At 40.8% G+C, this 17,975-nt stretch overlaps 3 protein-coding genes across 3 annotated transcripts; all 3 read left to right on the forward strand.

Annotated features, from left to right (window-relative positions):
* The first annotated feature begins 118 nt into the window (after positions 1-118).
* vps28 (VPS28 subunit of ESCRT-I) lies at positions 119-2,774 on the forward strand. Its single transcript, XM_089023544.1, has 10 exons — positions 119-160; positions 608-664; positions 779-810; positions 888-925; positions 988-1,077; positions 1,153-1,258; positions 1,695-1,796; positions 2,009-2,062; positions 2,126-2,217; positions 2,297-2,774. The coding sequence occupies exons 2-10, from the start codon at positions 625-627 to the stop codon at positions 2,415-2,417; spliced, it is 675 nt and encodes a 224-aa protein (XP_088879670.1). The 5' UTR covers positions 119-160; positions 608-624; the 3' UTR covers positions 2,418-2,774.
* Positions 2,775-3,730: 956 nt separating this feature from the next.
* On the forward strand, positions 3,731-10,538 carry mapk15 (mitogen-activated protein kinase 15). Its single transcript, XM_089023211.1, has 14 exons — positions 3,731-4,285; positions 4,775-4,873; positions 5,009-5,038; positions 5,420-5,510; positions 5,642-5,772; positions 6,306-6,469; positions 6,542-6,681; positions 6,762-6,819; positions 6,908-7,045; positions 7,174-7,279; positions 8,135-8,378; positions 8,451-8,548; positions 9,411-9,557; positions 9,630-10,538. The coding sequence occupies exons 1-14, from the start codon at positions 4,196-4,198 to the stop codon at positions 9,822-9,824; spliced, it is 1,731 nt and encodes a 576-aa protein (XP_088879337.1). The 5' UTR covers positions 3,731-4,195; the 3' UTR covers positions 9,825-10,538.
* A 394-nt stretch (positions 10,539-10,932) lies between these two features.
* Positions 10,933-17,885, forward strand: grinaa (glutamate receptor, ionotropic, N-methyl D-aspartate-associated protein 1a (glutamate binding)). The gene is made up of 7 exons (XM_089023724.1): positions 10,933-11,074; positions 12,434-12,775; positions 13,009-13,124; positions 13,912-14,112; positions 14,207-14,335; positions 15,366-15,509; positions 15,596-17,885. The coding sequence occupies exons 2-7, from the start codon at positions 12,460-12,462 to the stop codon at positions 15,743-15,745; spliced, it is 1,056 nt and encodes a 351-aa protein (XP_088879850.1). The 5' UTR covers positions 10,933-11,074; positions 12,434-12,459; the 3' UTR covers positions 15,746-17,885.
* The last annotated feature ends 90 nt before the right edge of the window (positions 17,886-17,975 follow it).

Here is a 17,975-nt window from a genome sequence, read left to right on the forward strand (position 1 = left end):
TTTTAAAATGTATAAGCTATGAATGTTAATACTAAAATTAAACCCCGGATAGTATCGCTTCAGAGAGGAGAACCATTTATTTTCTGTCAGGCATTCACCTGCCACGGACCTGGCACGAGGGTGTGTTTACGTTGACGTCATTACAGCCACACGGAAAAGGGTAAGCGTCGACTTTTTAATCAAATATTTTTTATTTTAAGTGTCATATTCATCGATTAAAGGCACTTGTGGCAACATAGTTTTATACTAGAGCGTTTACATGCTCAAAAATTACATTTTAACCACATCTGGCAATGTTGTGCCAATTTTAATGGACGATGCTACGAATTAGCATTGAATGCTAACTTCGAGCTAGCTCGTTCTCGTAGCAAAACAAAACGATAAACTAACTAGTTTGTCGACATTTATTATATCACTTGCGTTTTTTTGCCTTTGTTGTTAAAAATCCAACGTGATTTTAAAAAAGACTGTTGTTGTTTGGAGCGAATGAACGCTTCTTTGCTTGGTTGCGTTCTACTTCCGTGACATGTTAATAATTATTGAGATCGATTATAAAACATACTACTGCGTCAATGAGTGACTTCATTTCCTATTTTCTTGAATTAAGTTGAGACAGAAAGCATCATGTTCCATGGGATACCGGTTACAAGTAGCATGGGAGGAGGTAGGAATATATGTATTAAAATAATAGTCCCTAACTTTGCAAGTAATCAATAGGAAATTTAGTTATTCTTATGAACCATTTCTGAACTTGTGACGTTCTCTTCTCTTCTCTCAGGAGCACCACCCAATAAACCCGAGCTGTATGAGGTAAAAGTCATATCAAAATCACACTTTCTCTATAAGGTTTTAAAGTTAGTCTATTAATTTTATTTTAATCATTCCAGGAGGTGAAATTGTACAAGAATGCAAGAGAAAGAGAAAAGTAAGTATCATGTTTGAATCTTTGAAGGATTCCTACTGACTATGTGATGCTTCTTTGTGAAGGTATGACAACATGGCAGAGTTGTTTGCTGTGGTCAAGACCTTGCAGGCTCTGGAGAAAGCTTATATCAAAGACTGCGTGACCCCCAATGAGTGAGTTGGGACAAAGTATTCGTACAAAGTATTGACTTCTCGGCTTTCTCTTGATGAAGAGATGTCGTTTTTAAGGTACACTGGCTCGTGTTCCAGACTCCTGGTACAGTACAAGGCAGCGTTCAAACAGGTGCAGGGCTCCGACGTCGGATCCATCGACGACTTCTGCCGCAAGTACAGAGTGAGTTTTCTTCAAATGAAAATAATCAAATGATATAGCACTTTGCTTCGAGATGTCCGACATCAAATGACATCACGTTCCGGTATAATTCCAGTGGGTGAAAATGATGTGTGGAAAGACGTCAGCTGTGTTCCACCTTAAAGGACAACCGACACCTTTTTTTTTTGGTTTCCTAACTGACATCGGAAAAACATTTTATAGCATCTAAAATACCCAAAACACGCATGCCGATATTTTTAATCAAATGCAAAACACCAATAAAAATGACTTAAAGTGTCCCAAAACTATTTCAAAATGACCTCGGAGATGGCGAGTTTCAGAAAGTCCCGCCCCCTTTGTTCGTGACGTCACGCCACGACGTCTTGCCTTGCTCGAGAATCAAAACAAAACAAAACATAATGAGGTACTTACATCAATGGATTTTCTCCTCTTGTAGCTAGACTGCCCACTGGCCATGGAAAGGATCAAGGAGGATCGGCCAATCACCATCAAGGACGACAAGGGCAACTTGAACCGCTGCATCGCCGACATCGTTTCTGTACGTTGCCTCCTCTTCAATCAGTCCAGATTGGACACTCATGCCAGGAGATTTTAGAATGAAATAGGAGTGTTTATATGTTCAGGTTGGGCAGCTCAAGTGAATGGTTTAAATCTGGCAAATCACTAGAAATTAATCTCATAATGATGAATAAACAGAGGCAATGTCTTTATTTTTCTCTGTGCTTCTTACTCTTTTTTTTTTTTTTTTAGCTGTTCATCACCATCATGGATAAGTTGAGACTGGAAATCAGAGCCATGGATGAGGTAGGATTTGATTAGCAACAGAATTACACTGGACAATTTTAAGTGGATTTTTCTTTGGATTAGATCCAACCGGACCTGCGTGAACTGATGGAGACCATGAACCGAATGAGCAACATGCCACCTGATTCGGAGGCCAAGGACAAAATCAGCCTGTGGTTAGTCGTCTTCATTGGCGAGTCGGCGTCCATTTTGCAGGCACCCCCGCTAACTTTTTATCCAATTTTGTGTCATCAGGTTGAGTACGCTGAGCAGCATGTCGGCCTCGGATGAGCTCGACGACAGCCAAGTGCGCCAGATGCTCTTCGATCTGGAATCGGCTTATAATGCCTTCAACCGTTTTCTGCACTCCTCCTGAGCCAATTATATTGATCTTTTTGGGGTCACGTGACCTTTCCATGGATCCTTATCCACGTTTGGTAGAAAACTTTGTCTGTTTCTTTCCTCCTGCAATGTTATTGGGTTGTGTATCCTATTAAAACCTGTGAGGAATTAGATTAATGTTTATTAATGTACAGTTGTAGTATGTTCAATTACTCACAGTGTTTTATTTTAAGTACTCTAGCTACCCTTTTCCTCTTGGACCCAATTTAGGGACTGCAGTAAATATTTATTAAGATGTATCGTTGTATATACAAATATTTGGAGATTGAAGTTCCACATCAGACACACTTCTTTTTAAGAATAAAAATTGAAACATACCTCATAATCAGAATATGGTGTGTGTGCTCTCATTTTGTAATTTGGGTGTGATGTCACCATTTTTAACGAGTTACAAAATATAATGCATTCTTTCATTTTACACACAATCATCTATTAACTTTGAAACTTGACTATTCACATTTTGAGCTTGACGTCGCTGATCCACAGGTGAAAGAAAGGACACTTTCATTTTCTTTCATGGCAAACTGCTTTAAACAAAAAAAAAGGCTGATGAGAGAAAAGTGGTCGGGATTGCGCAATGTTCTGTGTTGTATTTATAGTTTTACTTTGTTAACTGTTTAATTCAGCGATTTGACAGCTTCAGCTCTTTGCCATTGAAATCAATATTGTATTATATTGTATTTCATACAAGTACATTTTTTACATTCAAAATGAATCGTTTTGCAAATTCATTTATATTTTGAGTGACATATTTAACCATTGAAAGAAAATTACAGAGCAGTTTTTCTCTATAGGTACAGATTACTTTGGTGTTTGTCATACGCAAAATATGTATTGTAATGTGATGCCTGTTGGACAGCAAAAATATGAAATTATTTACTCAGAGTTATTGTATGCATAAGAAAATGCAAACTAATACAAAAAAACGAAATATTGTAATAGGAAGTAAATGACATTTACAAAGCAAAAACTGTAGTACTTTCTGACTGTCCGTCATTACAAACGGGCCGACAAACCAGTTAGGACGTTACACTGTATTTCTCTTTTTCTAATCCCTTATTGACATGTCTTTTTAATTGGCTTTCCTTCGATTTCTTTAATACAAAAACAACATTTTGACTCGCTCTTTAAAATTTCACTCCAGTGAAGCAACTCTGATGAATGAAGGGGATCAGACAGCACGAGCCCCTCTCTTACGCCATGCGTGTCACCATGACAACAGCGAACGCCTGACGTCACGCCTATTGTCGCAGCCCGTTGGCCGGCCGCAGGCCCCTTCAGGCGAATACTCGCTCCCGCCCCCCCCGGTTTCCACGACGACAACTTGAGACAAAACTAGTTTACCAGGCTTCTAACCTCCTGCATCCCGACGCGACGAGCTACACGGCCGAAGGGGCAACCATGTTGTGGTCGCTGGGCTCCAAACTGACAGCAAGGAGGGCGGCTCAACTTTAAAATGGCTGTTGATCGTCGGATGTAAAATGGCTCCACCTGCTTGGCTCTTCCTCCCTAGCCGATTTCGCTTAACGGGACTTAGGAACCACTTCAAGCTACTAAACAACCACTAAAGGGACTAAGTGACCCCACGGGCCCATCAAATCACGTGGTCATGGCGTGGAAAGGAGTCAAATAAGGACTTTGTTGGCTGGAGGATTCATCGGCACTTCCGGTTCGCCACGACCGCTGTCTTGCGTCTGTCGTGCGACTTTTTGAGGCGCCGTCGTGTAAAGGGAAAGTGTGGCAGTGTTCAAAATGAGCAAAAGTACGAAACCTGGCAACATGCCTGAAGTGGAAGAACATATATCCACGAAATACGAGATAAGAAAAAGACTTGGTAAAGGGGTGAGTGGTGTTTGACTTTTTTTTTTTATACGTGGAGCACCTGAACGCATCACGCACCTTGAAGTCAGAATGTTTGCATTTAACTGACTTTTTTCTTCTTAAACCGAAAATATTAGCTTTGTACAATTTTCTGACTCTTGACCGCTACTTGTATAATTACCACATACTGTAGTTAAAACTAATTAAAAAAACCTCCCCCGTCATCGCACATTTGCCACATACGTATTGACATCCAACAGGTTGCAGAGTGCAAAAAACGGGTTATGTGTGTCATGTTACAAAGCCGGTTCATGTGTTACACCTGAGGGAAATACAGTCCAGTACATTAAAATAATGGATTATTTGTAATTAGGGATTATAATATAATCTCTGCAAGGCATAATGTTTTATCGTTTTAAGTAATACAGATCAAAACAGTGAAATTCAAAATTTCCAAAATGAAATATCAAAAAGAGGATATGTAATGTTTTCCGTCCGTCTATGTGGCAGGCGTATGGCATCGTTTGGAAGGCGGTGGACAGGCAAACGGGCGAGATTGTGGCGGTGAAGAAGATTTTCGATGCCTTCAGGAACAAAACGGACGCCCAGGTGGGTGATTTTGCAATTTGAGAAATGGAAACTCATCAATGTTTGTCCAACAATTTGCGTCCTTTGAGATGCTTATTTATGACTTATGCTTTGGGATGACATCCTGATGATGAATTTGTTGTTTTTGTTGAACAGCGGACCTTTCGAGAAGTCATGTTCCTCCAGGTAAGAAAAAAAAAACATATGCTACCCTGCAACCTATAGAATATGCAATGCTTTATTTCTGTTATGTAATTCCTTTGTCCTCATGTTGTGTACAAAGCATTGACTCGCCATCTGCCTGTTAAAATTCAACCAGCATTTAACCTAAAAAAATGGTATGGTAGCGACACACAATGCATTTTGGGTACTTTGTTTGGTCTGAAAACTTCGTGTTTGGGATATCTTTCGTGAGTCGAACCACAAAAAAAGTCTCAAGAGGCCAAAAACTAACTTTGAAAAGATTTTGTTGAATTAGTAATCAAATGTAAATTTAGATAGTGAAATTCAAGGACATTAACGACTCGTGTGTGTGTGTGTGTGTGTGTGTGTGTGTGTTGTGTGCAGGAGTTCGGCGATCATCCCAATGTAGTCCGACTCCTAAATGTTATCCAGGCACAAAACGACAAAGACATCTATCTCATCTTTGAGTACATGGGTGAGTTTTGGAAAGCTTCTGCATAATGTTCATCTTGCTAGCGTGTATTTCAATAATGACAAATGTAACGTCACTTCCAAAAAAGCTGATTAAACCTGTTAGATGTATGTTTTTTTTTTCTTCCCATCTAGACAGCGACCTGCATGCAGTGATCAAGAAAGGAACGCTTTTGAAGGACATTCACAAGCGTTATGTCATGTACCAGCTGCTCAAGGCGGTCAAATATCTGCATTCGGGTAACGTCATCCACCGCGATCAAAAGGTATCGTTAATGGTGCTGCTTACAAATCCACATCTTTTATTTTGACACCACCGTGTCTCAGGATGGGCGCCATTTTGATAGGATCTGAAGATTGTCACGCTAACCAATAATACCAGTAGTGATTATTATTATTATTAGTAGTAGTAGTAGTAGTAGTTCTTCTTCTTCTTCTTCTTCTTCTTCTTCTTCTTCTTCTTCTTCTTCTTCTTCTTCTTATTATTATTATTATTATTATTATTAATAATCATGACCATGATAATAATGATGATGATAATGATGATAATAATGTTAATAATAATAATGGTGATAATAATTTTAATAATAGTAATTGCTGTTGTGGACTGCAAATTTCCCCATTGTGGGATGAATAAAGGTATTCTGATAATAAAAATTTATTATATAACAAAAATGAAAATGATCTTAATAATAATAGCAATTATTATTGTTCTTTTTCTTATGATGATGATGATTATTATTATTATTATTATTATTATTATTATTATTACTATGATTACTATTGTTGTATTTTTTAGCCTTCCAACGTGTTGGTGGATTCGGACTGTGTGGTCAAGCTATGCGACTTTGGCTTGGCCCGATCGCTCAGTCAAGATCAAGAGGAAAGCGGCAACCCGGCGCTGACGGAATATGTGGCGACCAGGTGGTACCGAGCTCCTGAGATCTTGTTGGGCTCTACCAGGTACATTGTTGAATTGTTTCAAGGCATTTCCAGGATGCGCAAGGGTCACAAACAAGAACTGCTGCTTGAAAGGTACACAAAGGGGGTGGATATGTGGAGCCTGGGCTGCATCCTTGGAGAGATGTTGCTCGGAAGGGCCTTGTTCCCCGGTACGTCCACCATCAATCAGATCGAGAAGATCATGAGCGCCATCCCGCATCCGTGTCCAGAAGGTGACGAATGAATAGCCCACTCCGATTATGTCTTACAGTCTCGATCATGTTTTTTTTTTTTTTTTTTTAATAATTCCCAGATATCCTTGCTGTCAAATCTGAAATTGGATCTTCAGTCATTCAGAGAATTTTACAAAGGTGAGGAAATATAATGTCTTGTCCTGCTTGAATTGTCAATAACTATATCTCCAATAATTGTCTTTCACGCCGGACCTTCTTGACCAAGGCCGCAGGTTCTTTTGGAGGACCTCCTGCAGTCGTTGGCGCCTCCAGACGCCCTGGACCTCCTGAAGGGTTTGCTGGTCTTCAACCCTGACAAGAGGTTGACTGCGGAAAAAGCCCTTCAGCATTCTTATGTTGCCAGGTACTGATGTGGCATTTAGGGATTCATTTTTTTTTTCGTGTGCAATATTATAATGTCATATGTGTATCCTGGTACTTTGGATATGATGTCATATTTTCATGTGTGAATTTGTATTGTTGCCATTATAGGTTCCACAATCTGGACAAAGAGCCATCTCTACACTATGACGTCGTTCTGCCTCTGGATGACGACGTGCAGTTATCGGTGGAGCAGTACCGCAACAAACTCTATGAGGTACAAACAACCATTGTGACTTAGGAATTCAATTTGTTCCATGGCCAATATACAGTGATATCTTGGCTTACGGACTTAATTGGTTCACAGACAGAGTGTGTGAGGCGAAAACTGTATCCCAAACATTAATTTCCCATAGGAAACCATTAAAATGAGAATAATCTGTTCCCAGGTCCCCATAAAACATAATTTTCAATTTTTCTAAGCCTTAAAACTACACAAAATATACCTTATTTTATGTATAATAAATGTGCTATGGTATTGTAATTAAAGAAATAAACTGTACTGTATAATAAAGTCGTTTTATTGACCTTTGTGATGGTCATTGATGGCTTGATGGAATGGAGTGGCCGCTTTCATCAGCATGAAACACTTGATGAGGAACGTAGCCTTCTTCTTTCACCATCTTGAGGAATGATTCCTTGTAAGCTTTGGAAGCTTTATTGTCAGAACTGGCTGTCTCACCATGACGAATGACACTATGAATCCCTGTACGACGCTTAAAGTTCTCGAACCATCCGTGGCTAGCCTTGAAATCATCAATGGATGACGAACTTCCAGGTTGCCTCTGGGCGATATCCGAGTGAAGTTGCCGTGCTTTCTCTGCAATAATTTTACCTAGTTCCTCATCAATTGTGTTCTGTTTGGCTGGGTTGATAGCTTTTTGCATCAAGTGCCTTGTGCGGGTTTATTGGATTGGATTTGCCTTTATTAGTCTCGCAAATTAAAAATTATTGTGGATTGATGGGATATTTTAACCTTGCAGTCTACACTCGATTAATGGCTCGCAACTCTAAAAATCTAAATCAAGGTATTCTGTAGTTTTCCGAAACTGAACACGACATTGCCTCACAGATGATTCGAGACAGAAAAAGCCACCGGGGCTTACTCCGACTCATCCACCCTAAAGACGCCGTGACCGGCACGGATAAAGTTGGCGAAAGAGACAAAGTGGACGACAACCAAGACGCCACGACCAACAACCAAAGTCCCTCCATGCCAGAAAACGCATCGCCGCCTCCTCCTGCGGACAAGATGGCCCCTTCAGAGAATCCCCCGGCGGGCAGATGCACTTATAACCCCATCACACACGCGCCAAGTAAGTCCGACGTTAACCGCCAGCGTCACCAAACTAGTCATTTGAACCGCAGCTTTGACTGTCTTCATCCAGATGGCTTTGTTCACCCGACCACGGCCGGCACGAGAGCAGCAAGACAGAGGAGTGGCAGTGCCACTCCGTCACCAACAGAGGGCGTCACAGCCAACTCTGTATGTTTTCAATGATTCCTCATTTGCATTTTTTAAACCACATCACCATAAAGCTAGGGTGTCAAACTCATTTTTTGCCACGGTCCACATTGTAGTTTTGGGCCGTTATAAATTTGGGGAAGCCATTACAATGTTTCATCCCCTCCACGTACTACATATAGAGCGGCCAACAAATTAACTCAATCACTGCCAGACATGTGCAAAAAACTGCAGTGCCAGGGTTTTTGTCATTGTCACTCGAATTCCAGGATTCACAGAATGTTAAGTTTTAGGACTACATAAATATTCAATGCAGCGTATGAAACCTGAGACTCTCTTTTTTCATCAGAAAAGAGTTAATTCCTAAATTATATAGATCTGGAGTTATATGAGCTTGAAATGAGGGCGTCTGTCCAAAATACAATGCAAATACAAACATTGGTTTATATAGTGCTTTAACAACAGCTGAAGTTGGAACAAAGCGCTAACATGGACATAAGGGAAATGCTGCCCCCTTGTGGAAGGGAGAAACATTGCCAGAGGTCTGACCAATACGTTTGCGGCACTCCAGTGAAAACTCGAGCAAATTCGTGATTGGCGCTATGCATCATATTTTCAATTCTTGAATAAATTGGGGAATGGCAGTCAGTGAATGAGTTAATTTATAACTAGTTTTCAAATTTGAACTAAAAAAATGCTAACAAAATATTGTGGTTATGTTATAAATGAGTTTACATTTAAAAAATCTGGATTGGACTTTAGCAAGCTTCATGGAATTTGATTTGCTTTCGCGGGCCGAATAAAATGATGATGGGCCCAATTTGGCCCCCGGGGCCTTGACTTTGACACCTATGCCATAAAGCGTTTTTCTTCCCCCCTAAAGTCAATGGACCAGATTATCCAGCGCGGTCGCTCAGCCCCAGCGCATCTCAACCACACCTTCTCACTGACGCTTGCTCACACACAGACCAACCCGCTAGTACGCAAGACCGACTCTCCTCCGGGATTAAGCATCACCTCCACAAACCCGGTGAGTGAGTGACAACATTTATGGTTATTTCAGCACTAGGTGGACTACGTTCCTCTGTTGGTCTCATGCTAGAACCAGCGCTCCAGCTCTGGGCCACGTGATGGACGACCTGGACCACGCTTTAGCAAAAAGGTCTTCCAGAACAACTGCAATGTGTCGGCGGCGGGCGACCCTCGCGCCAAACTGGGCAGCTATTGCCAGGCCTATGGAACGATCAGTAAAACGGAGTTGGACAACCTGCTTCAGGCGCGAGCGTACAACCAGTAGCGCCTGGTGGCCTCACAAGCTACAAAATGGAGATTAAAAAAACAAACAATGGCGACATTCAAGAGCTCTTACATGAAGAGATTCTGCTTTTTTTAGCTTTGTTAAGCAAACATACTGGTGTCGCTTCAAAGTGCTGACGATTTCTGATCAATAGGCTTTTATGAAAAGAAAAGAGGGTGTCGGGCGTTTCGCTTATAGACTGCCTAGGCAACATAGGTTTAGTTATGCTGATGAGGTGATTCCAAGGGAAATTGGGCAATCAGGCCAGTCGTCAGTCAGGACAATAGAAGTAATCAGTGGCGCCGCAGGGATTAGTCCTCTGCTCCCACTCAACCTGAGAGCAGGGACCTGTCATAACAGAGTCTGGCACCGCCACGTCTGGACAGTAGGGATATATATATAGGGCCGAAACTACCAGTAAGACTTTAGTTTTCTGACGAAGCTTCTTGGATTAGAAGCGAAATGTCCGACACCTTCAAATTTGTACAGATGACGGCTGAAGAAACCTTTTCCTCGATGGACCACTCCTGTATGACTGAGAGCTTACACAGACGTATAGCTCCTTATTGCTCTTTCATGAGAATGGACAATCATCAGAGGGCCTTTGTGAGAGGAAAATACGTTTTTTTTTGTCAAGTAAAACTTTCAAGAGAGATCAAACGCCTGGACTACTCTTAATAAATGTTTTATGAAGGTGAGATCTTCCCTTACATTTTAGGGAAACATACAATACAACACGTCTTGAAAATGTGTATGTATATCTCTTGCTTATATCTATCTATCTATCTATCTATCTATCTATCTATCTATCTATCTATCTATCTATCTATCTATCTATCTATCTATCTATCTATCTATCTATCTATCTATCTATCTATCTATCTATCTATCTATCTATCTATCTATCTATCTATCTATCTATCTATCTATCTATCTATCTAGCTCTCTAGCTCTCTAGCTCTATCTCTATCGATCGAGCTTAAGACATTTTTCATATAAATGTAAATAAGGGTCATCTGATATATACAGCTCGTTTTGTCGAGCTATGCAAAAACACGTGACTAACGTCACAACGACGTACGTTACGTCCGACGTCAGCCGAGTGACGTAATCGTCTGACCCACTTGAGCTTTGAAGCGCTGCCGCCGCATCAATCAGCTACGACGAGATATAACAACAACAAAAATATATAATAATACCGCACAGTCTCCAACAAACGTTCCAGAAGGACAAACAGGGAGAACTAAAAGGTCAGTCGCACCATTTGGCAGCGGGTTGTTGTCATTTTTGAACCGTTATTGCGCTCTTATTTGCGGGAGGCTGTCGGCTAGCTACGCAAGTATCTTCTAGGCTTGTTTAGCTTTAGCGTCACCGAAACTAAAAAAAACGACGTCAAGGTAAAGTAGGACGGCTTTTAAATACGCTGAAATGTTACATTTGAATGCGAAACAACGTCCATCGACTCAGGTAAAATAACAGAAAACGTCAATGATCATTATGAGCTAACGATGTTCCGTCAACAAGCTCGGCTAAACCTTCATCGCCATCCATGACCACTTAGCGGATGACATATTTACACGCATTTATGTTTCTGTAAAAAAATTCACTCCATATTGTTATTTGGATGCTTCTCGCATTCATCTGCACCGGCGAGGCCCTAATGTTGGAAGAGCGCCCGCTCCTGGTGTGCTTTTATGTTTGGATGTTTATGTGGTGCAGAACGCCACCTAGAGACTAATATGCTCTTTACCACCACCTGTCAAATGGGGTTCTTCTAATATGTTTTAATATGAAATTCTCATTAATGTTGTTTTGCAAAAAAAAACATGGCAACGTAAAATGGTGAAGATTGTGGTGGTGTTTTTGCTCAAATGATTGATTGTGGCTGTAAATAATTCACCAGTCTTATCATATTCCAACGCTTTTGCTATTTTCTATGCAATATGCATTACATTTCCTTCGTGGAAATATACATATTAAAAGCTTCTTTGTTCTTAACAAACTAAATTCTGTGATGCTCACAATGCGGAAGAAATGTCTTTAATCAAATGATATGTGCTCTCGTTAGTTGATAACCATTTTATGATTGCTTTCACTACTGAATGATGTTTTATTGATTCCCAAATGGTTGTTAGTTATCCTCGTTTTCCGTGTTTACGTCCTTAAAATGGCAGACTGGCTGCTTTATTTATTTTGGGGGTGTCATGCTCGCTAGACTTGCTCAGTTATGCATATAATATGATTTAAAGGCATTCGTTGGACTAATTGTATTTCAACCTCTAATAATAATAATAATAATAACAATAATAATAATAATAACAACCAACAGTAACAACAATAATAATTATAATAAACACCACTGGTGTTATTGGCTAGCGTGACAAGCTTCAGATCATTTCAAAATGGTCAAGAACCGATTTTTGGTTGTGAACAAAGGCATTAAAAAAAACAGATTTCCGCACTGTTATGTCAACAAAACGTCTCTTCTGCCTCCACGCACAACCGTGTCATCTAATTATTATTACGGGCTACTGTATCCTGCGACCATGTTTCGTTCTCTCTCCGGACTGCAGTTATCAATTTAAATGTATTGATTAATTCCTGTGTAGCTTGTTCCTGAAGCCTTGGCTACGAAATGTCCCAGGACAAGAGTGGCTACCCCGTCATGGGGGAGTCCAACCCACTCCACAACAACATCTACGGACCCCCGCAACAGGAAGGCTTTGGCGTGATGCCGCCCAACTACGGCCAAGGCCCGGGAGGCCCGTACCCACCGGCTGCCGGCTACGGCCAACCCGGCTTCCCCCAGGCGGGTTTCGGCCCAGGTCCCTACCCGCAGATGCCTTACCCCCAGATGCCCTACCCGCAGGGGCCCTATGCCCAAGGCCCCTACCCTGAGGGACCCTACCAGCAAGGACCCGGGCAGCCGGCCTTTCCGGGGGATCCTTCTGGTGAGTGAACAAGCCAAGCAAAGAATATTTGGGCTTTTAGATAGCCTATTGATGAGTTTATCTATGAGCTGGCTGGCTATCTATTAGCTCGCTAGCTAGCTGGCTGGCTATCTATTAGCTATCTGGTAGATAGCTAGCTAGTTTTCTATCTATTTGAGTTACTTCTGGATTGAGTGAACGCTGGAGAGTTTTGAAATGTATGATTCTTATTATTATTATTTTGTTTTCCGTAGCACCTGGTGGCAGCCCCGGTTACCATGGCGATGTGCCTCCGACTTACTACGACAACGATGAGTTCACCAACTCGGGCTTCGAGGACAAGAGCATCCGACAGGCCTTCATCAGAAAAGTAATTTGCCGCGTCAGCAAACTTATGTCCCCCGTAATCAAATATAGTGATGCCTCAGTTGACGAACGTTTCGGTTTACGAACGTTAAATTGATGAAAATTTGACCTTGGCGTACGAACTATTTTTCGGGATACACACAGAGCTGCCACAATGAGTGATGTGTCGTTCGCGAAATTAATGGAAAATTAAATTAAATTACAATTTCCATCAATCAGGCTCCACAAATAACCCGAACTAGCCATCAGTTCGATTCGAAATGAAAAGACAAGCAAGGGAACCAGCTATTAATGAAGTTTCTAGTGTGTCTGCTTGCATCTGTTGCTGTTGCAATATCACAAGTTCCAAGATGGACAACCCAGAGCTCCTTGAGACACTTTATGCAAAAAGCTAGCCATTCCATCAAGCCATCAATGACCATCACAAAGGTAAATAAACCGACTTTATTATACAATACAGTTTATTTCTTTAATTATAATACCATAGCACATTTATTATACATAAAATAAGGTATATTTTGTGTAGTTTTAAGGCTTATTTAGTTAAAAAATATGTTTTATGGGGACCTGGGAACGCATTATTCTCATTTTCATGGTTTCTTATGGGAAATTATTTTTTGGGATACACACTTTTCACCTTATACACTCTGTCTGTGAACCAATTAAGTTCATAAGCCAAGGTATCACTGTATTTTGAAAGTGGTCACATCGCATATCCAATAGATTTTCATCACTTGGTCACCTAAGCGTATTTCCTTTGACTCATCTACTTCCTGTTCCTCCATCTTCAGGTCTTCATGGTTCTCACGGTGCAGTTACTGGTCACTTTTTCCTTCGTGGCCGTGTTCACCTTCGTGGACGATGCCAAGGTCTTTGTGCGTCGCAATCCATGGACATGCTACGTCTCCTACGCTGTCTTCCTGGTGTCCCTCATCGTGCTTAGCTGCTGCGGGGACTTCCGCCGCAAGCACCCCTGGAATTTGGTGGCACTGGTACAGTGGAATTTTTTTTTTTTTTTTAAGTGGGCAGAGGATATTACCAAATGTTGACGAGTACTAAAGCGACATTTTTTTCTTCTTCTTGTAGTCCATTCTAACCCTGAGCCTATCGTATATGGTGGGCATGATCGCTAGCTTCTACGACACTGACACCGTCATCATCGCCGTGGGGATCACCGCTGTGGTTTGCTTCACCGTGGTCCTCTTCTCACTACAGGTCCCCACAACACACGTTTGTGCATATGTGTGTGTAAGACACAGATAGTATTAGATTAGATGAGCCTTTATTAGTCTCACAGTGGAGAAATTTACATTTCACAGCAGCAAAATCCAAACAAAAGGAGCTGCTGTAAAGGCAGCCATTCTCGCGGCGCCATCTTGAAGTAAAAAACAACAAATATGACTACTCTTGTAGCATGAAGCAGTTCTAAGCTGAAAGAGGAGAGGATCAAAACGTCCTTTTCACCAGTGGATCAAGGACGTCATAGTGGAATATGCACGTCCGCTACAAGCTAAATATTGAAAGCAAACACAAAGCTGTAGCATCCATTGACAAGAAAAGATTGTCTCACATCTTCTGTAAATCCACGTCAAAGTGGGTATTCTATTTATAATTGTATTTTATAAAATGTATTATTAATGTTATTGTTAAATAAAACAACTTTATGATACAGTACAGTTTATTTCTTTAATTACAATACCCTAGGACATTTATTAGACATAAAATAAGATATATTGTGTGTAGTTTCAAGGCTTATTTAGTTGAAAATTATGTTTTATGGAGGACCTGGGAACGGATTATTGTCATTTTAATGGTTTCTTATAGGAAATGAATGTTTGGAATACACACTTTTCACCTTACACACATTTTCTGTGAACAAATTAAGTTTGTAAGCCGAGGTGTCACTGTGCATCCAATCCGAATCAATTCCAAGCCGCGACAGTTCCACATATGCATTGGCGCTCTGCGCTGACGCTCCTTTCTTCTCAAACCATGGATCCATCCAGCTGCAGACTGTTCAACAACACCAACCTTTCCGCTGAACAAAGTGGGGCTGTGAAAAATAGATAACATAATTGAATAATAGTAAGAAAAAAAAAAAATAATCATAATATAATAGATAGAATAGTCCGCACGTAGACCAGGACCTTGCGCCACTATAGAGCGCCTCATTGTTCGGCCATGGAAAGACCCCATAATGAGAACGGGCTCCATTTTGAAATCTGCATTGTGTCTCTTTCTTCAGAGCAAATATGACTTCACTTCCTGTCGAGGCGTGCTGTTCGTGTGCGTCATCGTCCTCTTCCTCTTCAGCATCCTCTGCATGTTCATCCGCCACAGGATCCTGCATCTCGTCTACGCTTCGCTGGGTGCCCTTTTGTTCACTTGCGTGAGTTTCGTGGCGGGGTTACATCATAGGTGGGACGGATGGACATTTTGGAATGTTCTCAACGTATGTATCTTTTGATGTCTCAGTTCTTGGCTGTGGACACCCAGCTTCTCTTGGGGAACAAGAAGCTATCTCTGAGTCCCGAGGAGTACATCTTCGCAGCCCTCAATCTCTACACAGACATCATCAATATTTTCCTCTACATCCTGGCTATTGTGGGACGCTCCCGCGATTGAGAGGGAAAAAAAGGAGAATATGGGCTTGGGGTGGGGGCACGAAGCTTTCTTTTTTTGTTGTCTCTTTTTCCCCTCCCATCCTTCATTCTGCTGTTTAATTTATTGAACGTTTTTTTTTTTTTTGCCAGTATCGCCCCTCGCAGTTCTAACGCTCGCCGCACTTCCACTAACACTAAACGGACAACTGGAAATCTCCCTCCTATTGTAACTGCATGGCAACGGCGCAAAAAAACACCCTACGTACATTTCTAGCAGTGGTAGCAGTGAATAGCTCTTGCTTATTAGTTCGTCTGTAAATAGTTACGGGTACCGCTATATGACAATGTCACGTTACGCTTATTCGGGGATAGGCAAAGGTGTCCACAACTGAAGGGGTGCATGGGCCATTTTCATGATATTTTCCTTTCCTTTTTGTTTATTAACGTTGCTAATAGCAACCGGATATGGAAACAAACAAATGTGTCCTAATTGGATTTTAACATACGCTGGCCACCAAAATTCGACTTCGGCCCCAATCTTGGTGGGAAATTGCAACTAAAACCGGAAACGCGCCATTAAATTAAGGTGTATCAAAGACAGTACAGTCATTTATACTTTACCCTAAAATACAAATATAAAATATTGAATAATGTATTAATTCAAAAAGTCAAAGTCATCTTTATTGTCAAATATGCTGATATGCATGACATGCAACACAGATGAAATTACTGTCCTCTCGGAACCAGCCCGACAACATTAACAAACATAATAAACACGAAAACGCCAATTTGCCGGTAGACGGGAGCCGCTGCGCGATTCGTTCCATTTTATTTATTTTTAGTCATTTTTTTAAGGAAAGTGCCACAGTCTCCTGCTAAAAAAAACAATGACACAGAAAAGTGCAGAGGCTACTGTTTAAAATGCATTACTAAGGCGTAACAACGCGACGTCCTTTCAAATAACAAGTTTGATGTAGCGTTTGAAAAATATGTCGCTTGCCAGATGCTAAACTGGTAAAATCGACACCACTAGCCAAGACTGAACTCTAGAAATGTTTTCATCTCCCTACTTCCCTATACAGAGATATATATGTCTCGCAAGCTAGCACTACAAAAGCTCGCTAAAAAGATCTTTAGCTAGCTATATTTCTAGCTGCCGGGCTATCTATTGGCTATCTACCATATAGCTATCTAGCTCGCTGGGTAGCTATCTAGCTCGCTGTCTATTGGCTATCTATTAGCTAGCTGGCTAGCTTACTATCTATTTGAGTTACTTCCGTGTTGAGTGAACGCTGGCGCATGTGGCTGCCACTGCTCAGCCACAGAAAAAAAATATCCTGTTACTGTAAAGTGACCTTGAGAGTTTTGAAAGGCACTTATAAATGAAATCTATTATTATTATAAAATTACGAATTTGATGAGGCTTCTTTTGTATGTTTCCGATTGTTTTTCTTATTTTATTTTCACCTTTTTTTGCTAGCCTTAAGCTAAAAAATGGCTGCCCATGATGTGAATTTTCCAACACTAGCTTAACATTTAAAATATGAGAGAATCTTTTACAACGAGCAAGCCTTTTTTATCCTTATGTTTTCTCCCTTTTCTCTCTTCCGAATTGGTCATTAATGTGAAGTGAACGTTTTTCTTTTCTGTGTTGTATTTTCCATTGTTCCATTTATATGAAGTATTAGTAATGCTGCTCCACCATTATTTATTTTTATTTTTTTTGCAGGGTGGAAACCACAAAGTAGCTGAACACTGGATTTACACATGCAACAGTGATAAATGCATGATAATTTATTCAATGAGCTTCATGTAGGTGACAGTTCAGTTGCTAACTTTAAACCGGAAATGTATCAACACTGGTACAAAAGTGACACTTGGAGGTACGACAGCAGTCTCCCGCATTGTTTTTAATTATTTATCTTTAATTTTATTCGTCATCCCATGCATGCCCTGTCGCATGTGCATTGTCAGCACACGGTGCAGTTTGTATTTGGAAGGGCTTGGTGTTTGGCAAAGATATTTGTATCTAACGCAACATGTAGATGAACATAGTGTTTTTGATGTGTATAGGCCTGATACTCATTTGCATTCAATTTGAGTTGAAATGCATTCCTCCTCACGCTGTTGGCTTGACATTAAAACATACCATGTGGAACGTGTACTGTATTGCCATCTTCTCATTTCCTTTAGTGTTTGTCTTCAGCAAGGTGGAGGTGTGCTGGAGCCGTTCCTTGCTGTCTTTCAAGAGG

This window comes from Hippocampus bargibanti, linkage group LG20, assembly GCF_051943395.1.
Source record: "Hippocampus bargibanti isolate YZ-2025 linkage group LG20, ASM5194339v1, whole genome shotgun sequence".
Lineage (NCBI taxonomy): Eukaryota > Metazoa > Chordata > Actinopteri > Syngnathiformes > Syngnathidae > Hippocampus > Hippocampus bargibanti.